Source organism: Equus quagga, unplaced genomic scaffold, assembly GCF_021613505.1.
Source record: "Equus quagga isolate Etosha38 unplaced genomic scaffold, UCLA_HA_Equagga_1.0 HiC_scaffold_3112_RagTag, whole genome shotgun sequence".
NCBI classification, from domain to species: domain Eukaryota; kingdom Metazoa; phylum Chordata; class Mammalia; order Perissodactyla; family Equidae; genus Equus; species Equus quagga.
In genome coordinates this window covers 1-18,976 of record NW_025793532.1, presented here as the reverse complement: position 1 = coordinate 18,976, position 18,976 = coordinate 1, and the positions used below count along the sequence as shown (strand labels likewise).

General features: G+C 41.7%; 1 protein-coding gene across 10 annotated transcripts in view; it reads left to right on the top strand.

Annotated features, from left to right (window-relative positions):
- Positions 1–16,614, top strand: part of SLC9B2 (solute carrier family 9 member B2) — a 64,648-nt gene extending 48,034 nt beyond the window's left edge. For 7 of the 10 annotated variants that reach the window (XM_046649143.1, XM_046649146.1, XM_046649139.1 and 4 more), the window contains 3 exons: positions 1,099–1,207; positions 4,793–4,929; positions 7,815–8,146. In XM_046649143.1, coding sequence (XP_046505099.1) covers positions 1,099–1,207; positions 4,793–4,929; positions 7,815–8,036 — 468 coding nt within the window. In that variant the 3' untranslated portion in view covers positions 8,037–8,146. Of the gene's footprint in view, positions 1–1,098; positions 1,208–1,786; positions 1,911–4,792; positions 4,930–7,814; positions 8,147–16,557 lie in introns of those variants that run through there. The other 3 variants (XR_006886791.1, XR_006886790.1, XM_046649140.1) reach the window with 3 other exon arrangements.
- The last annotated feature ends 2,362 nt before the right edge of the window (positions 16,615–18,976 follow it).

Sequence of the window (18,976 nt, the reverse complement as noted above, 5' to 3'; positions counted from 1 at the left end):
ATCACCCGAGGAGGAGGCTGGGGGCAGCTGCTGACCGCTGAGTGCTGCTGGCCGCCATACACCCTAGGAGCCTGGCTCTGGAGAAGCCACCCGGGCTGCAGGACCCGGTGCGGAAGCATCCTGCTAGGAGGAGCCACTGAACCAGACGAGCGCCTTCCTCTTGGAGTAGCTCTTGGGCGCCCTCTAGTGGCAAAATTTAATATGGTCCAGCTAGCAAAGGGGAAAGACTTAAAAGGGTCCAGCTCCATCTTCTTTTTTTTTTTTTTTTTGAGATTTTATTTTTCCCAAGCCCCCCGGTACATAGTTGTGTGTTTTTAGTTGTGGGTCCTTCCAGTTGTGGCATGCGGGATGCCACCCCAGCATGGCTTGTTGAGCAGCGCCATGTCCACATCCAGAATTCGAAATGGCGAAACCCGCGGCCGCCAAAGCAGAACGCGCGAACTTAACTACTCGGCCACTGGGCCAGCCCCTGGCTCCATCTTCTGCAGAGCAACAATTGAAAGGAGGATTTGGAGCCGAGGGGCAGTAAGTTAATAACTGGCACAGCACTTCACTATACCGGAATTTTATTTTTCTGCATGATTTGAGATAGTCATAAACAGTATTCTTTTATAATAAAATAAAATTGGAAACAACTTAAAGGTCTATTAATAAAGAAATGGTTGAATAAACTATGGTACTTCCATATCATACATTATTATGCAGCAATAAGGTGCATTTCTAGATATATGTATAAATATTACAAGATCTTTTAATCATATTGTTGAGTGAAAATTAACTATAAAGTAATACTAAGTATTATGGACACACACATCATGTATTCAGAAGTCGAAGTCCTCCTGAGATGACTTGATGAGATTCTTTATAGTTAACATCCTTTTGCAAACCAACACCAACGCACCTAATGTAATACCTTAACTGTTAGAAGTATCTTTATGCAATTTTTTGCTGTATTCTAGCTACCTTCTTATTTATAGATGCCACATAGATAAAGCCTGTCTCAGGTCAAATTGACTCAGATTTCAAATTAGTAAAATTCTTAGATCTTCTAACTTCACATAATAAAAATCCCTGTATGTGTATGTGTGTTTCTTTTAGGCAGAGGTTGAAAAGATTATTGCAGTGGCCTGGGATATCTTCCAGCCCCTTCTCTTTGGACTGATTGGAGCAGAGGTATCTATTGCATCTCTCAGACCAGAAACTGTGGGTAAGAATTTCAAAGTAGTGTTTTTGCTAAAATCAACTTTTTATATTCAGTTGTAGTATCTGTAGTAGGTTTATATTTGGTGGTTCCCATTGTCACAATTATATAAAAAGTTAATACTGATCTTTTAAGCAGTTGGTTAGAAAAGAATGTTTGTCAATCTAAGACAGTAAATTTTATGCCTTAAATATTGTTGCTTGTAAAGAAAAGTGTCGCTCTTAACTACTATCAAGAAAATGCAGGCCTTAAAATTTTTTTCCAACGATAAGAATGTTCATCTAGGCTTGTCCTGATCAAGGGCCAGAATTTTAAAGATAATTAGGCAGTTCTATAATATGTATCCATGGGATAGAAATGTTTGTTCATTCATTCTTTTATTCATTCATACATTCAAAAGCCATCATATTAAAACTGTTGACTTTTAGTACCATACTCAAAAATTAATTTGTACACGTATACAGATGGTCCCCGACTGACGATGGTTTGACTTAGGATTTTTTGACTTTACCATGGTATGAAAGTGATATGCAGTCATTAGAAACCATACTTCGAATTTTGAATTTTGATCTTTTCCCCGGCTAGCGATATGCTGTATGATCCTTTCTCGAGATGCTGGGCAGCCGCCAGTGAGCTGCAGCTCTAGTCACCACAGGATCATGAGGGTAAACGACCCATACACTTCTACCCTTTCTGTTTCTCAGTTTCAGTAAGTATTCAAGAAATTACATAAGATAGTGAACATTTTATTATCAAATAGGCTTTGTATTGGATGATTGCCTAACTGTAGGCTAATGTAAGTGTTCCTAGTACATTTAAGGTAGGCTAGGCTAAGGTATGATATTTGGTAGGTTAGGTGTATTAAATGCATTTTTTTCTTTTTCTTTCTTTCTTTCTTTTGTTTCTTTCTTTCTTTCTTTTGGTGAGGAAGATTGGCCCTGAGCTAACATCTGTTGCCAATCTTCCTCTTTTTGCTTGAGGAAGATTGTCGCTGAGCTAACACCTGTGCCAGTCTTCTTCTAATTTGTATGTGGGATACCGCCACGGCATGACTTGAGAGCGGTGCTAGGTCCACACCTGGGATCCAAGCCTGGGAACCCTGGGCTGCTGAAGCGGCAGGTGCGAACTTAACCACTATGCCACCAGGCCAGCCCAAAGTGTATTTTTGACTTACAATATTTTGACTTAAAGTTTACTTTCAACTTATGATTGGTTTATCAGGATGTAACCCCATCGTACATCAAGAAAGACCTGTACTCATTATTTCCTTCTTTTCTTGCATCACAGCATTATTCCGTCCATACTAGGGATCCCATCCCTGCCACCTCCTTCTAGATCTCACACATAGAGTCTCCCCTTTTTCTGACACATCTTCAGATATCCTTGTCACAGCTTTCTCTTCTGCAGAATTGAAACAGATTTTAATCTCTCCTATCTTAAAATAGTATCTTTCTATTCTGACGCATGTGACAACATAGATGAACCTGAGGACATTACACTGGGTAAAATAAGCCAGTTACAGAAAGACAAATCCCGCATGATCCCACTCCTGTGAGGCATCCAGAGGAGTCAAATTCATAAGGACAGAAAGGAGAGCGGTGGCTACCAGGGTTTAGGCGGGGAAATGGGGACTTGCTGTTTAATGGGTGTAGAGTTTCAGCTTTGCAAGATGAAAATGTTCTGGAGATTGGTTGCACAAAACTGTGAGTGTTTAACTTAATGCTGCTGAACTGTACACTTAAAAATTGTTAAGATGGTAAATTTTACGTGTATTTTACCACAGTCAAAATTTGAATAAATATATATACATATATATATATATATCCCTTCTTCATTTCACTTCCCCCCTCACCTACCACTCTCTCTCTCTCTTCCTCTTTTCAAACTTTTCTAAAGAGGTAACTGTGTCCCCCTTTTCCATTTCAACTCTCATGCCCTCCCTCAGAACATTTCAGCCCAGCTTCTGCCCCATTCCACAACCAGCCTCGCCCTCACCACGGTCGTATTGCTGGATACACGAAATACGTGTTAGTCTTGACTTGACTTGATCTCTCAGCAGCATTGGACGCTATTGACCTCTTTACAACACTTTTTACGTTGAATTTTTACATTTTCCAGTGCCCTCTGAGTCTTCCTTTACACTATATATGGCTTAAGTGCTGCTCTTCCTCCAAGTTCTTTCAAAAGATTTCTACACTTCACGCTGGGTATCATTTCTCTGAGCTCAGCTACACTCAGTGGCTTCGATTATAAACTATGTAATTGCAAAATCTTTATCTCGAATTCAACATATCCAGTTGCTGCTTGGACATCACCACTTGTAAATCCCACAAAACTTGAGGCTCAGTGTGTCCAAGGCTTTCTCATCATCCTCCCCAGACTGCTCCCTCCTGGGAATGGGATCGTCCCTTTTGTATCTTGTACTTAAGGCAACAAATACTTTTGAAAATCTACCACGCTGGGAAAAATACCCTCCAATAAAGAGCCACACAACCTTTTCATAAAGAAACCATGTTGCAGATTCACAATAGAGCATCAAGCAATGTCTGTCTGGTGTTTTACCAGCCTCTTGAACTTGAGAAAGTTATTCATCCTTTCTGATCTTCATTTTTTTTCAACTGTAAAGTGAGAATAATTACTCCACAGGTTGTAAAGATTAAGTAAAGAGATGCATTTAAAGCTTAATACAGAACCTAGCACAGAGCAAGCACTCAACAAAGGTTACTTTTTCAAAAACCACCCTATTACCTAGTACTCACCTTAGCTTTGCCTTTCTCAGGTCCAGTAGCTTGCCTTGCCCTAGTCACAATCTCTTATTTTGCAAATCAGAATGAACTTACCTTTATCAGCAAAGGATTCTGAAGGACTGAACGAAGTAGCTGTACACATCAGCCAGGGTGATGGGCAGTCAGTGCACACACCAGTATGGGGAAACAGGTGTAGAAGCCAGTGTCTATTCTGACTGGTCAGTGCCCAGCCAGCTCTCTTCTGACTGCCTGATTGCCTCCATACTTGCTGATAAATATTTTGAATATCACCTCTGGTCTTATCCTCTGTAAAGAATTCTCAACCACTTTGATGAAAATATTAAGTTTTTTCTCTTCTGCGCCCTCTTACCGGTATATTTACACTGCACTCACCTTTTGGTTCTTTATGTTTCTGTCTTCCTCTGACTTTGGAGTTCATGGAGGCAAAGTCTGTACGTTATGCGTGTTTGGGTATCAGAACCTAGTCCAAATTCTGTTATGCGTAGTTATAGTTTAATAAATTCTTGTTAAATAAACACATGGGAAAAAGTGTGGTTCTTGCTATAAAGCATAAGATAAATAACATTCAAATCTCCTTTGTGGAAATTCAAATATATTTAGTTAATTTCTGGCTTTAATTTAGGGCAAATACCTTCTTTTAAACAAATGGTCTGATTGATCCTTAATATTGATGTTTTGACAAATTATGCCTAATCATTTTTGTCCTTTTAATTTTTTAATGTTTTTAGATTATTTCTGTTGATAGAATTTTGAATCAATAATCAGGAGATTCCATTTCTTCCCCAGTATTTCGTTATGTCTAAAAATTGAGTATTTCTTACAGGCCTTTGTGTTGCCACCCTGGGTATTGCAGTACTGATACGAATTTTGACTACATTTCTGATGGTGTGTTTTGCTGGTTTTAACATAAAGGAAAAGATATTTATTTCATTTGCATGGCTTCCAAAGGCCACAGTCCAGGTAATGATGGATCTTAACTCCTATTTCAATATGATCCCTTAAAATTTTGAATAAGAGGGCTTGTCCAAATTTGGTGAACAAAAGTAACTAAAGTTTGATTTATGAAAAGAATTTTTACTAATCTACTCTAAAAGTTTTATTTTTGGTATGCTGATTCCTTTAATATGATGGCTCATTTAAATTTCTTTAGATCTCCAGGGTACAACTGAAAATCCAATAAATCCCTATGTTACTAGAAAGCAGTAGTAGAGGGAGGGAAGAGTTTGAATTTTCATCAGTCAGAGCTCTCTGAATCACCTAGAGATTTTTCGTTTTGATGTCTTCTAAGAAGAGAGTGAAACAGAAATAGCGCGGCCCATGTTAGTGTTTGGAAATACTTCACTGTCAATATGATTGATGATCAGTTATGCTCAACCTCGGTCTTTATATATAATGGAGAAAGATTTATTGAGAAACAACTCAGAAAATGCTTTATTGATTTCCTAGATTATTAGTTAATATTAAACTTTTCAAACTAGCTGTACTTCCTGTCAGTTGTCTCAATCACATGACCCAAAATTTGTGCACTCTAACAAGGCACTAACAGGTGCTTGAAATTATTGACCATGCATTTGGTAGAATACCTATAATTGCTAATTAAATTAGAACTGTATAGATTATCATTTGTTGCAAATAGCCCTGATTGTATTGTATATTTTCAGACTAATTATAGCAAACAAGATTTAACTGTTGCATCCTTGATTATTTTGCAATTATTTAAATATGTAAATTTCTATTTCGTGAGATGAAAATCAGATATTTTTAATTTAGGAAACTTTGAGGGTTGTGTATGCTCTGTAACTATATGCCAGATTTGGTGTGGCTATAGGTTTGGGCATTATCCCAGAGAAGTTTTTTTTCATCAGACTTTGAAAGATGTCTGGGACATAATGGCTAAGAATACTGTGAGGTTTATATGGTACAATAAGTGGAATAGTTTCTCCCTCAGTGTCTCAAGCTTCTACACTACTTCTGGTAACTTTATTAGGTAACTATCAAAATAATTACTCTAGTAGCTTTGGTTTGAAAGATTTGTTTCTAAAGGTTAAAATTTGAAAGACAGCACTTTCCTGCTGTCAAAGCAAATTTATAATAAGGAGAAATTATCTTGGATGTGGTGAATAATGTATGTACTGTGAAGCAAGTATTGTATGGAATTTTCTTTTTTCTTCTTTTGCCCCTGCCTAAGAAACAAGACTTTCTTGTATGTTTTTTTCCATATTAGTGTTCTTCAAACTTTTTGGTCCATGACCTGCTGTAAGAAATATATTTTAAATCACAATATATTTTAAATCAGCATACCTACAAACCTCAAAACATACACACACAACGGAGAACTGAAAGAAAAATATACATTGTAATGAGTGCAGTTCTTGCCAAGAATTCTTGAAATGTTGAATTAGTTATGGTACAAGGAACCTGAAATAACAAAGAGCCCTCACATACAGGGACTAAGTGAGATAGATTTTTCCTTCTCTCCCATCAGCAGTCCAGCATGGACACTCCAGAGCTGGCAGGGTGACACTGTCCTCAGCATGTGCCTTCCATCAGTTCACCATTTCTCATCAGGGGGAAGGGGAAAAAGAATGATGTGCAAGTGTCCATTTCTCTTCAGGGAACAATCCAAAAGTAGCATTTATCACTTCTGCTCACCTCTCAGTGGCCAGAACTTAGATATATAGCTTCATCTAGTTGCAAAGAAGGATAAAAAAAAGTCTTGGTTTGGACAGCAATGTGACCAGCTAACACTCAGGAGTTCTAGTTTAGAAGGGAAAAGGGGCATTCAGATATTTGTGGGCAATTAGTAGTCTCTGCCATTGTGTCTCATCCACACCAGCATTCTCTCTTCTGATTCATTGTCCTAGAGGACAACATTGTTGTGTGTTGTGGAATAAGGGAATAACCAGATTGATTAATATATTATTTTCCCAAGTGCACTAATATGGCATTTTGCCTCTAAAAGAAAATGAAGGTTTTCATAATACTTCCCAGTAGACAAATTTTAAATAAAATATTTCACCAAGACCTAAGGCAAAGAGTTCACCAAATACCTAATAAGATTACCTTCAAGTTTTGACAGTGCCTACCACTTTCAGGTTTCTTTATGTTTAACAATTAGTTTAGCTCTATAGCAATACATATTCTTATGTTTTTTCATTTAAAACTTTGCCATCTTCCAGTAAGTATCACTACACTTTTTTTAAAAGATTGGTATCTGAGCTAACATCTGCTGCCAATCTTCTTTCTTCTTCTTCTTCTTCTCCCCAAAGCCCCTCAGTACACAGTTGTACATTCTAGTTGTGAGTGCCTCTGGTTGCGCTATGTGGGACGCCGCCTCAGCATGGCCTGATGAGCGGTACCATGTCCACCCCCAAACTAGCAAAACTCTCAGCCGCTGAAGTGGAATATGCAAACTTAACCACTCGGCCACAGGGCTCACTGCACTTTTTCATCTTGTTCTTTTTTAATTCCAGATTCCTGAAGATAAAAGAGTGCGATGACCAGTGACTTTCTTTACTCATAAGGAATTTAGTATACAGAATCGTCTTATAGTCAATTATATCATGAGGCTGTATTTACCTTGTGTTTTGAAATATATTTGCCTGATATTTTTGTAACCCTGCCTTCTGCAACGAAGTACATATGAATCACCATCCCTTCCCCATGCCAGGGCAGGAGAATTTTCAGAATACCAAAACCAATTGCAGTACACTTTGAAAGAAAGAACTTTCTTAGTTGAACAAAAGAACAAGCAGTTTGTTTTTGCAAATGATAAAATAATTCACCTTTTTTCTATGTGCCTGTCTTATATGCCTGTGTCCAACTTTACCATTAAACTTTTACAGGCTGCAATAGGATCCGTGGCCTTGGACACAGCAAGGTCACATGGAGAGAAACAATTAGAAGAATATGGAATGGATGTGTTGACAGTGGCATTTTTGTCCATCCTCATCACAGCCCCAATTGGAAGTCTCCTCATTGGTTTGCTGGGCCCCAGGCTTCTCCAGAAAGCTGCACATCAAAATAATGATGAAGAAGTTCGAGGAGAGCCCTCTGAAGAAGTTTAGAGGTGAAAAGAGAGAATGCTAAATATATGATTAGAAAGCTGTACCAGAGGCTGCTTTTATCAAGATAGATATTGAAATATATAATATTTAAGCTTAAAATGTAACAGAACTTAAAGTGTGGTTATTTCTTTAAACAGCATTTTCAGCCATTACCCTTTCCATGTAGGTGGTAATGTTCTACATTTCTAGCCTGATTTCTCTATCTTCTTCCTTTTTTCTTCAAACACTCCATCATTATCTTAATCTGTGTGGGGAGAAATACTCTTTAATGTACTACCACGATATCAGATTAACAGGGGAAAGACCAAGTTCGGTGTGGCGTTCTGCTGGCCAACAGCTCGCTCTGAGTGACTGTTGCCGCCACAGTTTTATGATGCATGGCCACCTAGCCTCTCATGCCTTGAGTTGTTTTTGGATCCTCTTTTCTTTTTAAATACATTGTAATCTCTCATCAGTTTCTCCCCTCGCTTTCCCTGTTAATCTGCCTCTTCTCCATTTCTGCCCCTCTTACTACCTTTCTGTGAAGTATTGTAACTGATTGGCCCCACCAAAATTTTTATGTACACAAAGTATCTTCATTGGCTCTTCCTCTTGCACCTATTTGGATGACAAAAGCCCTCATTCAACTTCCTGCCTGGGTCCACAGAGTCCCCCACTTCAGTGGCCCCTCTGAGTTTGCCTCCTGCTAAGACGTGCCCTGGTCTAGCCCTTTCTTAGTTGTTTCTTGTGACCCACGTCTTCAGGCTCTTCCTGTTCTCTAGGTGACAGAGAGCCAATTTTCAAATCTATGCCACTCTCAAGAATATCATATTAATCAGGGTAAGTTAAGCTGCTATAATGAAGAAACAAGAAATACAGTACTTAAAAGAAAATGGAAATTTATTTACCTCTCATGAAACTGGCTGCCTGGTCGATGCTGACAGGGTTACTCTGCTCATGAGGTCTACTGAGATTTGTGTCCTTTTTTTTTCGGAGGAAGATTAGCTAACATCTGCTGCCAATCCTACTCTTTTTGCTGAGGAAGGCTGGCCCTGAGCTAACATCTGTGCCCATCTTCCTCTACTTAATATGTGGGACGCCTGCCACAGCATGGCTTGCCAAGTGGTGCCATGTCCGCACCCAGGATCCGAACCAGCGAACCCTGGGGCCGCCAAAGTGGAATGTGCGAACTTAACCGCTGCGTCACCAGGCCAGCCCCGATTTGTGTCCTTCTGTCTTGATGTTCCGCCACGCCCTAGCTTAGGACACAGGTTGGAAGTACATCTCTCCCATGTCTCCTTTCTAGCCTTCAGGAAGAAGGAAAAAAGAAAGTCCAAGGCAAGCAATTTATTTTTAAGAAAGTTGTGAGGAAGTTAGACACATCTCTTCTCTTACCTTCTATTGGTGATAACCACACCCAGCTATGAGGAAGCTGAGAAGTGTCTGTCAATAAACATTCACATTCCTATGAAGATAGAAAGATCAGATTTGGGAGTCAGAGGTACCATTGTATTGGGTGTTGCCATCACTTAGTAGCATGTTCTTGCATGTTAACAAGGGCTTTCTAAAGATAGTACCTTTGACCAAAAAACTGACTTCTGTGGCAGGAATTTCAGACGTTGTGACGTGACAACAGAGACGATATTAGAAGAAAGGCTTATCTGCATAGGTCATATTTTATCCCACTTATTCAACAGACCATCTTGGCTTTTGTGTATCACCCATAAGTTTCTCTTTAGTCTAGGTCAACTCCTGCCTAGTTGCTAGAATAATCATGTTTAAATACAGTTTACACCTTTTATCATGTTGTATACCTGAAGCGTTTATTACTTATCACTTCCCATCTAAACTCTTTAATCTAGAATTTGAAGTTGAAGCTAATCTTGAAGGAGATATTAAATACGTATTAAATGAATGAATTAGAATCTTCTGATCCCACCAAGCTGATCTGCATATAGCCTGTCCACTCCTCTCGTCATTAGACTACCATTCCAGCCACTGCCACCATGACTTTCAACCCTGTCCAAAACTAGCTTAATTCTTATTAAGCTAACACAATATGAAGCCTTAACAGGCTTAATTTTTATGTCAGCCTGACACTGGTTACTCCATGGTAATATATTCCCTTAGTGTTTGTGCTCTCAGTTTGGACTGGGTTAATTCATGCCAAAGTTCAGACAGATGTTTCAAACTGCACTTCGTTGGTTAGGTGCCCCTTGGTGGTACCATAAACTGAATGCTCATCTGGTCCTCCACTTTCACAGACTCTGAAACTAGATCCATTCAACAAATACTTACTAAAGGGCTTTGGTGACCCAGGCACATTATTAAGACTAACATTGTTCGTGTCCTTAAGGATCTGACAGTCTGATAGAAGAGAGAGACAATTAAACAAGAGATTGAAGAATGGTGTGATAAGTGCTGTGAGGCAAGAAGTACAGGAGTGCTAGGGAGCTCGCAGCAGGAGCCCCCAGCTAATCCAGGGGGTGGCCTCGGCTGGGACATGGGGGACGATGAGGACCTGGACAGCAAAGGGCACGTGAGACCGAAGGGCGCAGCAGTTAGCGCTCATTCCCACCTTCACCAGTAGTTTAAGTACCAGGCTTTGAATACTTACTAACTTATACAAAGTACAGTTAGTATAAGTAAATGAGAATGTTATTATAAATATCCAAGTCCCCAAAGAAGTATCAGAAATGGAACTTCAGTGTGAAGAAATAGTTGAAGAGCCCACTAAGCCCATGCCGATAGCGTGTTCCATTTTGCACAGCAGGCAGCAAGCTCTTTCCTCCCTCTCCTCGGTGGATGGCCACTGTCTAAATCTCTGTGACTCTGTCCAGTACTGGCCTCTGCAGGGCTCACCGTGTGAAGTCTCAGGTTCATCACCACATCCTAAGTCACAGCTCTTGACTTGGTTGGTGAACTCAGAGTTAACTTGATACAGAGTGTTGACTCCCACCAAGCTAATTTACTCCACCCCAACCACAGATAGAAAGGGTTACTTTAACCTCTGGGTGCCTGAAAGAAGGCTGTATGTACCCTACACACACTTCTGTCAGAGGACTTAGAACCTTTTTTCAGTTTTTTTTTTTTTTTTACAGGTTTGTCTCCTATTAAATCAGCCCCTTAGGGGTGGGAGCCTTGCCTTGGTCATCTTTGAATCCTCAGCACTTTGCACAGGGCATGGAACACAGTAGGCATTTAATAAATGTTTGTTGACCAAATCAGGAGATCCTCTTCCAGTATCAGAAAACTCCTTGCCACTTAAGAGTTCAGATCTTAGACTGCTTCATCTGTCTCAGTCAGCGCGGTCTACTACAGCAAAACACCATAGACGGAGGGCCTTAAACAGCAGACGTTGACTTTCTCACAGTTCTAGACACTTGAAGTCCAACAGGAGGGTGCCAGCACGATTAAGCTCTGATGAGGGCTCTCTTCCTGGCTTGCTGATAGCCTCCTCTCCCTGTGTCCTCACATGGTGGGGAAATAGAGGGGTTTGGGGCAGAGTGTGCAGCCTCTCTGGTCTCTTCTCATAAGGCACTAATCCCATCATGAGAGCCCCACCCTCAAGACTCGTCTAAACCTAGTCACCTCCCAAAGGCCCTACCTCTAAATACCATCACACTGGAGGTTAGAATTTGCTGCGACACAATTCAGTCCACAGCAGGGGTGTCAGAGTTCCAAGGATGGTGCTAGATAAACAGAATAAATTCTTGTTCTTCAGTGCCCTTTTCTCCTAGGGCTGGTGTCATCCATCTTCCCTCTGAGAAGCTCTTTTTTTTTTTAAGCAGACTAAGTTTCAGCTCTTTAAGTATTAACTCCAAATAACCCTGATGAGATTTGAGTGTCCTCAAAATTTCCTCAGCCATAGATTTGCAAATGATCTCATCCATTACATTCTTTAAAAATAATATTATTTTTTTTCTGATTACAAAATAATATATTTCCATTGCAGAAAATTTAGAACACAGAAAAGTGCAAAGAAGAAAACTGAAACTACTCTTAATGTAAACACCCATTTTATGATTCTTTTAAATTTTGCTCTTACAGTTTTGGGAGGTGTCTTATTTTCAGAAAGATATATCATCCACTGAATTAGTTGGGTGAAAGGTAACATAAATACTTTATATTTGAGTTCCGTGAAGATATAGATTGAAGAATTTTTGTTGTCTATAATGAATGCTAAGCTTTCCAAGAAAATCATTTATTCACCTGGTAATATTCAAATATTCACTTTGCAATGAATAAAACAGACAAATCCCTGCCTTCATGGAGCTTATGTTTTAAAATCCATTCATTCACTCACTCGAAATATTCTCATAACATGCCTACTATGTGCCAGGCATTATGGTTGCTGGGGAATACAGTGATGAACATGATAGTCAAGGGCTCTGTTTGGTGGAACTTGTATTCTAGTTGGGAGATTGACCCTGTGGGGAATACAAATATGAATGAGACATGATACTTGCCTCCAAGAACCTTACAAGAAAATAAAATATGTACAAATAGCTGTAATCCAAAGGAAGGATTCAGAGTCTGAGTGAGGGGAACTTCTTAAAGGAGATGACACTTGAATTGGACCTTCAAGGGTGGCTATGGTTTGCATTGGTGGGTTAATAGGGAGTAAGGTGAAGAAAGGATTAAGTAGGTGGAGGGCCAGTATATTAGCAAAGTTTAAAAACAGTAAAGCTTAGGATATAGTAAATGATTGACACTTAAGGTTGATAGAATTAGTGAGAGGTAAGACTGGAAGAGAAGATTGGCACTTAATTCATACCAAATATATCATTAGCCAAATTTCTATTTTTATTGAAGTGCTTTCAGAAGTACAGAACCATTTATATAGAAGATATTTTAAAAACTATTTTTGGGGCCGGCCCCGTGGCTGAGTGGTTAAGTTTGCGTGCTCTGCTGTGGTGGCCCAGGGTTTCGCTGGTTTGGATCCTGGGCGCAGACATGGCACTGCTCGTCAGGCCACATTGAGGCGGCGTCTCAAACTCCACAACTAGAAGGACCTGCAACTCAGATATACACCTATGTACCAGGGGGGATTTGGGGAGATAAAGCAGGGGAAAAAAAAAAAAAGATCGGCAACAGTTGTTAGCTCAGGTGCCAATCTTTAAAAAAAAAAAAACTATTTTCATCATATTAAATTTATTGAAAACTGCTGTCATGAATAAGGTTCTCCTTGTTCCTCAGAAGTTTTTTGCTTTCAATGGCATTGATGCTAATATAAACAATTTAATTATTTTTAAGTTGCTGTTAATTTTTTACGAGAAAAAATATCAGATGTTTCTTTAGATGTTGTTTAATCCATTATTAGATGTTCATCACATTGTCCTTAAATAAATGAAGGACATTATTTTTTAAACATTTCTGAACGTATTTCTATATGAATAATTTCTGTAGCTCTCCGTAGCAGGTGGGAATTGCTTCATGCCATTTTGGGAGCAAGTAACATCACAAGTGTTAGTTGACTAACTCAAATCTGGCCTGAGCCCTCTGACCTGGTGAGAATTCCAAAACGCCATTTGTTGATGTGCCCTTCACTTCTTTAGATGGACCCGGAAGCACTTCACCTCCAGCAGTCCACTGCATCTGAGGCACAGAGCCGTACCCTGGAGGTCATCGGACTTCTCTCAAAGGTCCTTCCTCCCAGTATCCTTGGGGATCTACCTGCTTTCCCTTTCCCTACCATGAGAACAAAGCGTTTAACCCTATAAGCACAAAAGACTTTGTCTACTCTTCTAAAACAAGGAGGAAAATAACTTTACATCTTTGCTGAGATGTCTACACCATGCTGAAGGTGGGAGGGGGTTACAATGAAAAGAGAATTTCTCATTGTCACCCAAGAAAGAGTTGTAATCTGAATCAGATCTTAAGTGATAAATAGGAAAAGGAGAAAGAGAACACTGCCGATAGACAAACTAGAAAAAACACAGAGGCAAAACGGAGTACTGTCTGCAGGAGGAAAAGTTCGGATTATCACAAGAAAAATTAGATACAAAAGAGCAGTTTGTCCTTCTAAGAAGTTTGGATATTCTCCCATAATAGTTGTTTTTGTCTATATTTTAGGAAGCTTGGAGATTCCATTAGAGGAACCTTATAGACAACCTTTGGGATTGAGAAATCAAGGCTTCTGGGCCCACCTTCAACCAGAGCAGTTCTGCTTTCATTTGTTTCCTATGAAGGTTATTTTGTGAGGGGGGAAAAGCCAAAGGTTCTATACCGATAACAGGATATTGTGTTTACTTTGTACCAAGCCCTATTCCAGACACTTGCCAGGTATCAATTCATTTATTCTCACCACCACATCCTTTACAGTGAGAAAACCGAAGCTCAAAGAGATCATCTAATGGCCGGTGGTCCCATAGCTAAAAAGTGGCAGCGCTGAACTTTGAACCCTGACGGTCATGACCCCACAGACTATGCCCTTTTACGATTGCACTATACTTAAGCTGATTTAAGGGGAAATACGATCTGAGTTTTGATAAATTACTTCTGGCACGTGCAGCCCCTGGCGCTGTTTTTTGGCTAACGGGCTCTGTGACGTCAACTCTGTCCCTGGACTTGTATAACCCAGTAGGTCAATAGTCAGAAAAGACTGAAAACACATCAGGCGGTCCCAGGTGATCCTGGAACCCACGCCTCCGCAGGCCGAGGCGGCCGCCAAGCCACTGGAAGGCGCCGCCGCCGCCAGCCCCGCCCCGCCCCCACCGGCCTGCACCCTCAGGCCCCGCCCCCGACCCCCGACCCCCGACCCCCGACCCCTGCCCCCTGCCCCGCCGGCCGGCCCGCCCGCTCAGGCCCCGCCCCCGCCCCGCCGCCCCCGCTGCGCCCGCGGCCTTCAGCCTGGCCCCGTGACCCTCGCAGAGGTCCGCTCCTGGCGGCTCCTGCCAGAGCGGCGCGCGGTCTCCGCGGCGGTTGCTGGGTGCCAGGGCCGCTCCTGGGGCGGCGGGGGATGCTAAAGGAATTGTAGGTAGGGTCCATTTTTCTCGACACTGCCCCTTTCCAGGCCCCGGGGCACCAGCGCCTCGTCCCCCGCGCTGGTCCCTTCCGGCGGCCGCGGGAACGCCGCTCCCCCTCCATTCGAGGGAGCGCCCGTCTTCTCCCCACGACGCGGGGCACAGCCGCGGACCCCTCCTCTCCCCCGACTCGGTCCTTCACGCCCTCGCGTCCCTCGCATCGCTGCTCCTGTTCGCTGCCTCCTCTCTCTCGTCTTACAGGTACTCACAAGTAAGAAAAAAGCGGGTCTGTCAGTCCAGACCGCACAATCCATTTTATTCAGCGCAGCCTGTTGTACAAATAGTGAATACCTGCACAGGAGCCTTCACGCGCGCCTGTGACTGGAGACGTGGCCCAGGATTGGCTGCTGATGCAGGGAGAGCGCTCTTCCGTGCTCCTTCACCCTGCCCCGCTCCCGGTGTTGGCTTTCTCACAGTGGACCGCGCTGTAGCTCAGTGCGTTTAGAGGATGGGACAGCTCTTGCACATGCACCGTGTGTCAGGCGCATCATTTAGGAGGCCGCCCAAGAGCTCTGCAGGCCCACGCCAGGCCCCTGACGCCCTCCAAGTGTGCCCTGTAGTCTGTGACAGATCAGACGCAGTGATGGAGAGGGCGATTGGCCCGGTGGCACTGAGGGAGGCCACACCCTACTCCCTGGTTTTTCGCAGGGAGGTAAATAGAACTGTTATTTGTGCAATACAAATGCAGAAAATTAACAGATTACTATCACATCTAAAACATTAATGCGCCAAACGTCTTAGTCGTTTGGCACATTATGAAAACCTATGAGATGCTATTCATATTTGTTACTTTCTATGAGTACCAGAATTTATACTTGTGTTTCTGTCAGTTGATTCTCTCTTGTCATAAGCTCCTGCCCATTACCAGACAAAAAGAAAGAGGCAGGTGCAGGGATAGTAATATATAAGGTGACATTTTGATAGCAGTCCTCTTTTTGTGCATAATTTTCATACTCATCCTGTTTATACACTCTGTGAGATAGAGTTAGTTAACAAAACTCCATTTTACTGAAGAGGGAACTACATAATGACATTGAACAGGACCTGGAACATAGTAAAATATGCATTCAGTATATATTTGTTGAAGAGATAAATGGATAAGATTCTCAAGGAGCCATGCCTTATTCACCTTTGTAATCCCGACACCCAGAGCTAAGTCTAGCAATAGTAGCCCCACAAATATGAGTCAGAGAAGTTGAGTGACTTGCTCAGAGATGGGCATATGTCACATCTTTTTAAGGAATCTACTGCTTTGCCAAGCGTTGTGAATACAACGGTAAGGAAGACTGGTAAGATTCCTGTTCTCATGGAGGTTAAATTCTGGTGAACAAAGATAGAAAATAAACAGGTAATATATGAACAAGGAAGTGTTGATAATGGTGAGTGCAGTGAAGAAGTAAAACCGTGTGAAGTGAGAAAGACTAGGGGAGGGGTTACTTTAGATTGATTGGTTAGGGAAGGCCTCTCTGAGGAGCTGACATTTGTGCTGGCCTCAGTGATATAAAAAAGCCAGCCACAGGGGCTGGCCCCGTGGCCGAGTGGTTAAGTTCGCGCACTCCGCAGCAGGCGGCCCAGTGTTTCGTTAGTTCGAATCCTGGACGCGGACATGGCACTGCTCATCAGACCACGCTGAGGCAGCGTCCCACATGCCACAACTAGAAGAACCCACAACGAAGAATACACAACTATGTACCGGGGGGCTTTGGGGAGAAAAAGGAAAAAATTAAAAAATCTTTAAAAAAAGCCAGCCACAGAAATATTTGGGGCCAGAGGATTTCAGGTAAAGGGAACTTCAATTGCAAAAGCCGTAAGGTATGAAAGAGCTTGACTCTTTCAAGGAACATCATAAAGACCGCTGTAGCTGGAATGTAGAGACAGCGGTACAGGATAAGCATGAAGAGATAGGGAGGGGCGAAATCAGGTAGTGCTCTGAATCAGCCATGGCAATATACCCATGGTATACATTTGGAATGTATGTAAAGTGTGATGAGAAACTAGTACAGAGTGTTTCGGAAGGGAGTAATCTGATTACTTTATGAAAAGGTTTGTTCCACCTGTCATGTGGTGAATGGGTCATAGGGATGGGGAGCAGATTAGTAGCAGAAGACACTTGCAGTAATCCAGGAAGGAAGGAAGGACAGTAGCTTGGGCTAAAGTGGTAGGAAGTACATGGCTGTGAGATAGATTTGGAGGCAGAGCCTACAGACTTGATGATGTTTTAAATATAGAGGTGAGAAAAAAAAAGGGGAGCTCCTGATTTTCATCTTGAGCTTGAGTGGATGGTTGTGCCCTTTACCAAATGGAAAAGACTAGGGAAGAAATAGTGTGTGTGTGTGTGGGGGGGGGGGTGTATTCTTGTTTTGCTCACCTTAAGTTTGATGTGCTTATTAGAAATCTAAAGTAATTTGGGAGTCGAGTTCTGTGTAAGGGACGAAAGATAAATGTTGAGAGTCATCAGCATGTAGGAAAAACTACCTAGAGAAAGTGTGTTTGTAGAGTATTCCAATGATCAGAGGTAACGCCGAGGAAAAGAAGCAACCAAAGGAGATGGAGAAGGAGTATCTGGTGAAGAAAACCTGAAGAGTATGATGACTTAAAAGCCAAGACAACAAAGCATGGCCAATGGTATTGAAACATGCTGAAGAGTCACGTAAATAAAGAGATCTGACCATTGGATTTTGGCAACATATGGTGATGTGCTCTGACAAGCACAATGAAGACGAAACGTGACGTGAAGAAATGGACATAGCACAGACTTCTCAAGATACTTTACTATGAAGAGTTGAGAAACGGAGGTAACAGAGGAATATGTGGGGTCAAATTAGGGTCTTAAAGATGGGGATAAAAAGGCTGATGGGAACGATCCAGTAGAGAGGGGGAAAAATTATAGTATAACAGAGAATGTGTATATTAGAGGAGTAAAGTCTTTGAGGAAACAAGAAAGAATAGGATCCAAGGAACTTGTATGAAGTATTGGCTTAGAAATATGAACATAAAATTTACAGTAATAGGAAGAAAGGTAATGAGTATAAGTAGAGATGCAGGTGGATGGGTAGATTCAGTGATTAGAAGGTGAGAGAGTTTCTGCCTGATATTGATTCACTTTTTCTCAATGAATTATGAGCATGATCAGTAAGAGGAGACTAGGGATGTTTGGGTAGGCAGTTTAAGGGGCAAAGGGAAAGTAGAAAATAATCATTGGGAGGACAGAAGGCAATCATACTTGTCTTAGTCTGGGACGCTGTTATAAAAATACCATAGGCTTATAAAACAACAGAAATTTAAGAATTTTTTTTTTCTCTAAGTATACTTTTTTGGTGAGGAAGATTGGTCCTGAGCTAACGTCTGTTGCCAGTCTTCCTCCTTTTATCTTTTTTCCTCCCCACAGCCCCAGGACATAGTTGTATATGCTAGTCGTAGGTCATTCTAGTTCTTCTATGTGGGATGCTGCCATAGCACGGCCTGATCATAGGTCCACACCCCGGATCCAAACTGGCAAACCCCAGGCCACTGAAGTGGAGCACACGAACCGAACCACTCAACCCTGGGGCTGGCCCCTAAACAACAGAAATTTATTTCTCACAGTTCTAAAGGCTAGGAAGTCCAAGATCAAGGTGCCAGCCTATTTGCTGTCTGCTGAGGGCCCAATTCCTGGTCCATGGATGGCCAAAAGGGGCAAGGGAGCTCTCAGGGTCTCTTTTAATAAGAGCCTTAATCCCATTCGTGAGGGCTCTGCCCTCATCACATAATCACCTCCCAAAGGCCCCACCTTCTAACACCATCACGTTGGGGGTTAGGATTTCAGCCTAAGGATTTTGAGAAGACACAAACATTCAGTATATAGTAATACTAGAGGAGCATGGTAGCATCGCTGGGCTAGATGGAGTGGCCATTTGATATTTGTGGCCTTCTGAGTGTGTGGCTGAGATAGGGTGG